This window comes from Sorghum bicolor, chromosome 8, assembly GCF_000003195.3.
Source record: "Sorghum bicolor cultivar BTx623 chromosome 8, Sorghum_bicolor_NCBIv3, whole genome shotgun sequence".
Lineage (NCBI taxonomy): Eukaryota > Viridiplantae > Streptophyta > Magnoliopsida > Poales > Poaceae > Sorghum > Sorghum bicolor.
Genome location: NC_012877.2, coordinates 46,026,920 through 46,037,168, shown reverse-complemented (window position 1 = coordinate 46,037,168; position 10,249 = coordinate 46,026,920). Strand labels below are relative to the sequence as shown.

Sequence of the window (10,249 nt, the reverse complement as noted above, 5' to 3'; positions counted from 1 at the left end):
CCCAAAACCCACAAAAGATCTACATTATCTAGCTCCTTTGAGAGTTCAAAAATTCTCTGATAAACGGTTATCCATTACAACAGCCAAATCCAACAGCCAGTGTCCTGTTGTGTTCATATATAGAGTGCTAGGAAATAGGAATAGATAGCACTTTTTGTTTGGTAGTACCAGACCTGAGCAGCAGCACAACCAACACAGCAGAGCCGTGTTTAGTTCCGAAAAATTTTTAGATTTCGCTACTGTAGCACTTTCGTTTGTTTGTGGTAAATATTATCCAATCATAGACTAACTAGACTCAAAAGATTCATCTCGTGATTTACAGGTAAACTGTACAATTAGTTTTTGTTTTTGTCTATATTTAATGCTCCATGCATGTGCCACAAGATTCGATGTGACGGAGAATCTTAAAAGGTTTTTGAATTTCAGGGTGAACTAAACAAGGCCCAGGTGTTTAGTTCGCGAAAAGAAAAAGTTTTTGAATATTGTAGCACGTTTATAATTATAGCAATTAGTGTCTAATCATTGACTAATTAGGTTTAAATGATTCATCTCCTAAAGTACATGTAAATTGTGTAATTAGTTATTTTTTAATCTATATTTAATGTTCTATTCATATGTCTAAACATTTGTGATAGGGCGACAAGTTTTTGGGTATGAACTAAACAAAGAGACAACACAGCATAACTCATATATGCAAGGTAATAACAAGTAGCGTAGGCGTACACAGCGTTGAATAGCGTTTACCAAACATGTGAACCGTGCAATGAACAATGCTAAGCAATGTTCGGTGCGCTGAGTGAGCAGGGATTTATCTGTGGTTGAGGGATTATACTATTATTAGTGATTTTGATCCTCCTCAGGACCACGCCTACATCCACGAGCTCCGTCCGAATAAAAGTACTGATGAACTGCTGTCATTTATTTATTTCTTAATGGCTAAGTCTTGTGCATTATGCCACTAGTCAATTGGTAGAGGATTTTATCAATAATATTTGTTACTAGTTTTATCATTTCCAAAAAAAAAAGGAAACGCGCATGCTGCACATGGTGCAATATATACTTTGCTTCCGTTAAAATAGGAAAAAGAGTTGTTCGTTGCCACACCCATGGTAGTTGCTCTCAAAGAGATCGGAGCATCTTAACAGCCAGAAAAGATGCGTACACACCACCACCAGGGACAACATATGCTATTTGATTTGATTAGTTGGACGGTTCATCCCCACATGCGATTCTCCGTCCACACTGCCGTCGGTCTCCCACCAAAATAAAGGGAGGCCGGAGAGCGAGAGCGCACACGACAAGGACCTGTAGCTTCCTGCGCCACCACGCAAAAGAAAACCCCACTAGGCAGTGCATGCGGTGTCCATTGTTCATGGGCACATCCTCCTGCCTCGGCGGCCTGATCTGCTCCTGCTGCTGCTTCGACGACGACGACAAGCCTAACCAAGAGCAAGAGCCGGCAGCGATGGCCGCCGCCGCCGCTACACCCAGCGCCGACGACGACCAGACAGCCATCATCACCCACCGCACCGTGGAGCTAAGCACCGGCGTGCGCCTGCACCTGGCGGAGGCCGGCCCATCGGGCGCGCCCACGGTGCTGCTGCTGCACGGCTTCCCGGAGCTGTGGTACACCTGGCGCCACCAGATGCGCGCGCTGGCGGCGGCCGGGTACCGCGCCGTGGCGCCGGACCTGCGCGGGTACGGCGACTCCGACGCGCCCGCAGTGGCCGACCCCGGGCAGTACACCGCGCTGCACGTTGTGGGGGACCTGGTGGCGCTCATCGACGACGTCCTCGGCGAGAAGCAGGTGTTCGTCGCCGCGCACGACTGGGGCGCGCTCACCGCCTGGAGCCTCTGCCTGTTCCGCCCCGACAAGGTGCGCACGCTCGTCGCGCTCAGCGTCGCCTACACGCCCCGCAGCGCCGCGCGGAAGCCCGTCGACGGGCTCAGGGCGCTCTTCGGCGACGACTACTACATCTGCCGGATACAGGTACTTGTAACTACCTGCATGTGATGCACCCTTGCCGCTTGATATTGCTATTATTCTATTGGCTTTACCTTATCAGCCATTACTTTTTTCACTTTTTCAGCCACAAAATAGTGTTCTTTTCTCGATCAATTAAGCTCAGCTTATTGTTTTTATGTGATGCTGATTTGCTACGAGAAAAACACTAGCCGATAAGCTCAAACGATGCATCTATGCCACGTGCTCTTACTTTGGTCGCTTTCACGGATAGTGTCAATGTGCATCTGTCCTTTTCCAGGTCTCATGTATGTAGGCCCTTCGGCATTGCAACTAGCGCGTGCTAGGCTTGTCCCGTCTATTTCTTACGTCCCTATCTATTTCATTCATAAAAGGAATCTAAAACAAGCTAAGCCTTAAAGCATTTCCTAGAGACTCTCTATATCCATCCTAAATGTAAGAAATACAGATTTTGGTGAAAAACTACTCTCTAATTGCTATTTTAAATGATCATCTAAATATAGTCATCTTTTATTCCAGATTTGTCGATAGCCAAATATAGAAGACGAGAATGTCTCTCTAGCCTACACATGAGAAACAAAAAAACTGTTGGAGAGTGAGAATATATAGAAAACAATTTTTATGCAAATAGCTCTTCAAATGATAGTTGAGAGTGAAATTTAAAAAAGCTCTTATGCTCTTATGATATTGTAGTTGCATTTGTCTATTTTCAAGCGTGCTGTTTCGATTAGTTTCATCCTAAGTTAGGTAATCATGCGTCCACAGATTAAATTTTACTAGCCCAGTGCAAACCCTTTTGCTTGGAACAAGAGTTAGCATATTTTCCCTCGGTACCAAGGCTTTTTTAACTTTTGCTATACACTTAGATATACAATATGTTTAGATACATAGTTATCTCGAAGTCAAGGGGTTCACGGCGCAATGGCAAAGGCCATTGGTTGGGGCACTCCCACCCAAGGTTCAAATCCTGGGTGCGACACTTTATTTTGGATTTATTCTAGGATTTTCTAGCGCTACTTCAAGATTTGCCGCCCCCTTCATAGGGGTAGAGTTTGCGTACGTGTGTTCATAGGGATGAGTGTGCGTGCGTGTTGAGCGCCTGCGTTGTAACTGTGTAATCTCAAAAAAATAGTTATCTAGAAAAGTCAAAACATATTATAATTTGGAGTATAATCTTAAGAAGTGTTCCTTCTTTCGTTAATTGTCTTTTTACCAATTAATATAATCGATCTTAGAACGCAATGGGAGTTTACTGTAACTAGAACTTGATCAATACAAAGTGCCTTCAACTCTTTGTGTTTGGCAAAAACAAAATCAACTTTAGCAATATAGTGTCTGGCTGCTGCCTACATATTAGGGTATTAACAACATCTAAAATTACGGTAAACATATATTGAACTGCTTTCCCCAGCAGTTCAGACGAACCCGATTAACCACCTCACTACTACTGAACATTTATCAGAGAGGGCCAATGAGCAATGATACGATCTATCTGCAGATGCAGCATTAGAAATATTCCAAAGCGCAGCGCAATCTCCAATTTTTTACAGTTATCGTCATCTTCCACCAAATTGCTTGCATGCCATTAATACATGAAAACAATCTTCTGAACATGAAAAAGCATGTGACGCCAAGGATGACCCAACAAAAACAATCAGCCTTGATACATTAACATGCATGCTGCACATGTGCGATGAAGCTTTGCTTTGTCTGTTCTCCGATTCCTTGCACGATAGCTTTAGCCTTTTACGTATATTCAATTCAGTCGAAGTATTTGGTGTAAGCTCGTGATGAATGTTGAATGCTTTGCTTAACCACTCTGCCAATATGAATTATGGGTATTAAATGTCCATATTATAATCAGAATATTAAATTTGTATTTGAACCCTTGCAACAAATCGGTCATTATCAGTCAAACGAACAAGACGGCCCGCATGAGATTTCCCTGGCATCGAAGCAAATATGGTTAATTTAGCACCAAGAATCCCCTAATTAACCTGACCTGCACTTGAATGCCCCATCAACATTAACTTTTAGCCAGCTCGGTTTAGGTGGCCTCCAGATGAAGGCGCGCGCAGGATTCCTTGCAACCATAGAATTTCAACACCGGAAGCTTACGTTTGGCACCAAAGGGACTCTGTTGTTGTCGGATGTTGCATAGTTTTCTCCAGTATTTAGAAAAAGAAACCGGACCCTGTATATCGAACTTCATCCATGATATTGTTAAATATCTGCGATGTTCTGCAGACTAGTAAAAGCAATTGCACTCCCTAATTTGTGTCAAGCTTAAGTAGCAAGCTTACTAGACCTTGAGGATTAAAACACAGGAGTTGTTCCCCAATCGTCCAACAAACTCCAGTACCGCTCGCATGTTTTCTCTCGGCAAATAGGCATCGATCGTTTCTCTCTTGGCACCACAGATTTTGCACATTATAATTACACTATTTTACGTACTCAGCACTATAGCGGCACTATTCTATGCAAGACCACAGCATGGAAGACTCTCTCTATATATAAAAACCCTACTCCCCCTTAGTATTTTTGTCTCCCTTGAGATACTAGTCTCTAAACTCTCTCTCTCTCTCTCTCCTCATCTGCCCTCTCTCCATTGTCTGAACCAATATAAATCTCGAGTCTCACTCGAGTGCAAGGTTATTCTAAGCCCATACGTGATACTAAATTTACTAGTCGCTATATGCTGACCAAGAGCAAGGGAATCACCTTTATGCTTTCAAGACCCCCGTTTGAGACCATGCTGAATTGTTTTCCGACTCGTACACTAGAATAAACTTGTTTTCACTAAATGCCGGCCTTATCGATACATGTAATCCTTAAGCTTTGTTTATCTCTTCAAACATGACATTTACATTGAAATATTGCCTCTGAGAGTAAAATCTAGCTAGGGCAAGCCATTCTTTCAAAGCTTTTACCGCAGTGGCCTTCACATAAAACTCATCATCTTTGGCATCCCTGCTTCATATGTTGATGCACCACATTTTCCATTTGACCCAAAGTTCCATCAAAATTACCTATGGTATAGCATGTTTAGTAGTGATACCTATTGGTGTCACCCTATCTCACATACCTCCTCCAACATCATCCAACCAACCCTTGTCAACTCCAACACTCCCACATGGGAACTAGCTAGGGTTTGCATCATTTACTACAAACATGCCAGAGTCACCTATGAATAGCTTTCCACTCTTCTTTCATTGTGATCCTCATAAGACCTAGTTCACAGTATCACACCCTTAGCTTTGAGTGGGCAACCTTATCACCTATCCATTGTCACCCCACCTTGTACTAGGAGCAAACAATAAAGAGGATGGAAACAAAGTCAAAATTATTTTTTTTCTTTGGACTCGAGCAGATAAGTCCTATCCATGAAATCTTCCAAGGGTTGTTTGGAACTGCCATGAGTGATTGAGGCCCACCAATCACTTCAACATGTCTATTTTGCCTTATTTTTCAAGGTCCTCCAAGTCCTTTCCCTTTAGCGGAATTCTTAGATATGCTTAATTCTCTTGCATGAATCAATTTGTAAATACCTTTTTTGTTCCACTTCAAAAAAGATGGCAATTATTGATATTTTTGAGGTACACAAAGTGTAACAATGTATACAGGCCTTGTAGGCTAGCAACACTACCTTTTAGTAACTAACTATGATAATGGATATTATATGCAGGAGGCCGGAGAAATTGAAGCAGAATTTGCACGCCTTGGCACTGAGCTAGTGCTCAAGAAGTTCTTTAGTTATCGCTACCCTGGACCGTTGTTCTTCCCAAAGAGTGGTTGGGGCTCACTAGATGATGAAGTACCTTTGCCGAGCTGGGTAACAGAGGAGGACCTCAAATACTACACCAACAAGTTTGAGAAGACTGGCTTCACTGGGGGACTCAATTACTATCGTGCCCTAAATAAGTATGTCATTTGATACTTCCTCCATTTAAATTTAAAATATACTATTGTTTTGTTCTAAGTCAAATTTCTCTAACTTTGCCCATGTTTTCTAAAAAATATATTAACATCTATAAGTTCAAATAAATACAATGCCAAAATATTTTAATGCAGAATTTAATGCAACTATTTTGATGTGGTAGAAGTGCATTTTCCTATATACTTTGTCAAAGTAAGAGAAGTTTGTCTTAGAACAAAACTAAAATAAACTATAATTTAGAACGGAGAAAGTAACTACCTAGAGGGTTCATGAGTTGTTAGCCTTGTCAAATGATGATATTATATTTCTCATATGAGTTTGGTTCATACTTTTCTCTGTTGAATGCATGTCATAAGTTTTAAGGTTATATTTGAGAAGATTGACTAAATTAATGTAGTTAGTTAATCTGCATTGTTGAAACACTAGTACTTAATATTTAAATAAGCAATGTCTATTATTGTAAACTAGAAATGAAGAAAATATAGCAGCCCACAAGGAACTGGAACCAATCTTTTTTAAAAGCTTTAGTTGGTTAGTATAGTGAGACTGACTCCATTTTAACAAACAAATTACGTAAATATATCTACTTTGATAAAGAATGTAAGTTCAGTAAGGTTTATCCAAAGTCAAACTCTTTTAGGTTGATTATTCTATACATGTTAACATTACTAGAACCATTATAAAAAGTTCTTGCACAATATATAACTTTTTATTTAAGATAATATGTCTAGATATTTCTTACCAAAGTTGACTGAGGTGGATTTAAGACAATCCTAGATGGATTTATAGTTAATACTATTTAGATATGATTTATATTAATTATATGCTACTTATAGTTAATTCATATTGTAGATTATGTGCATTATCTTTTTCATGGATTACACATACTAATGTAATAAAATCCTGATCTGTGTATATTTAGGACATGGGAGCTCACTTCACCATGGACTTTAGCTAAGATAAATGTACCTGTCAAGTTCATCATTGGAGATTTGGATTTGACATACCATAGTCCTGGCATACAAGATTTCCTTCACAAGGGTGGCTTCAAGAAGTTCGTTCCACTTCTTGATGATGATATTGTCGTCATGAAAGATGTTGGGCACTTCATCAACGAAGAAAAACCAAACGAAGTTAGTGAGCACATAATCAACTTCATAAAGAAATTTAGTTGACTGGAGTTCCTTAAATACACCATGTGGTTCTATAAATCACATAAATGGCATGCAATAATTAAAAGTTTGGAATCATTATTCAGTTTGTTGGGTTGAGGATCTAACTGTAATTCATGTTCAAAGCTTGTCCAATATTGTTTTTCTCTCTGCCATTGGATCTGTGTAATACATTAAATTTATTTAAGAACCATGGAATGAAGTTTAATGTTATGATATGAGAAGTACTTTAACTTGCTTTATCTATCATAGCATTGGTTTCATGCAAACCACTTGAAAATTGTAAAATAGTGATGTCCAAAAATATGGTGTTCCCTAGAGCTTTGTTGTTGTTGAAGCCTTAGCGGCAGATGTAACCAAAGTGAATCGACTTTATGTCCTTTGCATAGCGACATAGCAAGATACCCTTGCATTAGTGCTCCAACTGTAACATCCCAGATTTTTACAAAAACCAAAAATACGAGCTTTTTAAAATTTTTCCTGTAACCGTGTGAAGCATATAGTTTTTAGGTCTAACTCGATCCTAACCCGCTAACAAAACGTCGCATTCATACAAAATTGTTTGTAGACGAGTTCTCTTGTTCGTGAGTCGTCTTGAGTTGGGTCTTGTTTGGGGTTTGAGTTTCTTTTGGAGTGTACAAATCTGTAGCAAAGTTCTATCCAATCTTCGTTGAGCCTATCTCAAAGGCTAAGCGAATCCCTTCTCAACCTTCTCCATTGGAGGAATTTCCAAAACTCCCTTGGATTCTTCTCGAGCTCCTTTCACATCTACTCTCGAATCTCTATCGTATTCCTTTTCCATGTCTATATATTTCAATCACCTTCAATTTCCCTTGCTCATAAATGGAGAGTTTCCTTTTCCTTTCTCTTGGGCCGAATCTACCTCCATTTCTTCACGCGGCCCAGCTAGCTCTCCTCCTCCCTCTCCTTGCTCTGGCCCATTCTTTCTCCCTCTCATTCCGGCCCGCGCAGCAGCCAAGGCCCAGTCTGCTCCCCAGCCAGGTCGGCCCGCCTCGCTCCCCCTGTCTCCCCTCCTAGGCCCAGCAAAGAAGCTTTCTCGTGGCCCACCCTAGCGCCTGGCCGAAAGGCCCTGGCTTCTCCCCCTTCGCCCACCGCGACGCCCCAGCCCAACTCGCGCAGGCCCGCTAGGCCGCGCTGCGCGCGTGCTCCCCAACCCTAGCGAAGGAAGCCGAGCGCCCCTGCCTCTCCCAAGCCCGCCGCCGCCACCTGATGTGGAGGAGCCACGCACCCCTGCCTCGGCGTCCGTACCCTCGACCCCGCATCGGCCACCGCGTGTCCCGGCCGTCACATCAACGGCACGGACGCCAAGACCGCCTAGAACCCTAGCCCTCGCGCGCGCTATAAAACGAGAGCCGCCGCTACCCTTGCCCATTCCCCATGGCGCTGCCACCCTCCTCTGCTCCACCTCGGTGAGCCAGAGCGCCCTGCCTCGTCCCCGAGCACCTCAGCTCGCCACCCCGAAGCCCGTGAGCCGCCTCGCCGCGCCGAGCCCTGACCCCACGACGCCGTCGTCCGCAAGCCGCGACTGCGCCGTGTCGGCCTCGCCCTCGCCATGTCCAGGAGCGACGCCGCGGCGAGTGCTCCCTCTCCGCCGAGCTCCATCCACGACGCCGCACCGGAGCCGTCCGCCGCGACGCCGAGCCGAGCGCGTCTTCGAGCTTGCCGTGGACACCGCTCTGTCCGCGAACTGCGACCCCGCCGAGCCGACCCTGACGCCGAGCTCCCTGCAGCGCTTCGCCACCGCCACAAGCTCCTTCCTGCTCGTGCCCCAGAGCCGCCGCGCCGCGCCGAGCTTCGTCCACGTCCTCGCCACGGCCATCCTCGATGCCTCTGCCGTGCCTCTTCCTCTGCGTCGAGCCGCGCCCACGGTGCCACCCTCGCCTGGTGACCTCGAAGCCCCTGCCCCGATGCCGACGCCGCCAAGCACCACCTCGCCCCCGACCCCGACTACCCTCGCACCACCGTCCTCTTCCTCGTCGCACCTCGCTGTTGCAGCAGGGTCGCGGCCGGGAGCAGCGCCACCATTGACGATCGAGCCCCGAGCAGCAGCAGCTCAGCCATGTCTTCGTCGAACTGCCTCGCCACGCCGCGCACGTCACAGAGCACCGCCGCGCCGAAGCTGCCCACGACCGCACCGAGCACCCGATGCGCCCTGTCCCGAACCACGACGTCGCCCGAGCCCTCGGCCGCGTGCTCGCCGCGGTCACCACCCTGGCAGCAGCGTGGCAGCCGCGACGTCACTGTGGTGACCAAGCACCGCGACCCCGTTCGGCGTCCACGGCCCTGTCCTCGCCTTCGAGTCCGTGCCCGGTCTCCATCGACGCTGCAGCTGAGCCCCCTGCTCCGCTCATCCTCGACCAGCACCGCCGTGGAACCGTGCTGCTGCAGCACCACCTCGTCAAGCTCGTCTCTGTCGCCGGTGAGCAACCAAAGCCCCAGGCTTTCCTTTTTCACGTAGTCGTCATGCTCCTATCTGAGGCCGGCCGTCGTGCCGTGTTTTTACCGCTGTCACAGGAGACCACGGACCTGCTGCGCCTTCCACAGAGCCGCAACACCGAGCCCACCTCGCTGCCGACCAAGACCGTGCCTTTACCATTGCTGCAGCACGACAGATGCACCCCGGCCACCTACAGTCAGCCGCGACCAAGCTAAAGAAGCCCACTGCCATCCTCGCCACCAAGGTCGAATCCTAGTCGACGTCGACGAAAAACCCCCTTTTGCTTTTGTACATCTTTCTATCATCGTTCATACTTGTCGTACACCTTTCACATGATTTATCTATATCCTTGCCTATGCTGTGCCTTCATGCCGGTCTACTTATCTCTCTCCATCTTGTGCTATTGGAAATGTGCTACTTCTAGTTGTCGATGTGTCTTTGTGTTATCAGTGGTCGAGTCGTGATTTCCTTGTGTGATTGTCGTTGGACCGTGCCTTCGAGCCGGTTAGGAAAATGGTAGTGTTTTCAATCATTTCAATCATGGGTTCATCCCGCCGTGATCGCGATGCTGAGCGTAACGCATTCCTCGTGTTTAGTTGACTTTGTTGAACTACGGTCGTTGGCTCCTATCCCCGTCCCTAGGGTTTGATCATTGCGGACTCGATATTCATAACAACACAGTTCTTACCCGCACCTTC

The 10,249-nt window shown here is 45.7% G+C and overlaps 1 protein-coding gene across 1 annotated transcript; it reads left to right on the top strand.

The window, feature by feature from the left end:
• On the top strand, nucleotides 1,038-7,335 carry LOC8064068 (epoxide hydrolase A). Its single transcript, XM_002443140.2, has 3 exons — nucleotides 1,038-1,990; nucleotides 5,670-5,905; nucleotides 6,844-7,335. Exons 1-3 carry the CDS (start codon nucleotides 1,355-1,357, stop codon nucleotides 7,094-7,096), a joined length of 1,125 nt encoding a protein of 374 aa, XP_002443185.1. The 5' UTR covers nucleotides 1,038-1,354; the 3' UTR covers nucleotides 7,097-7,335.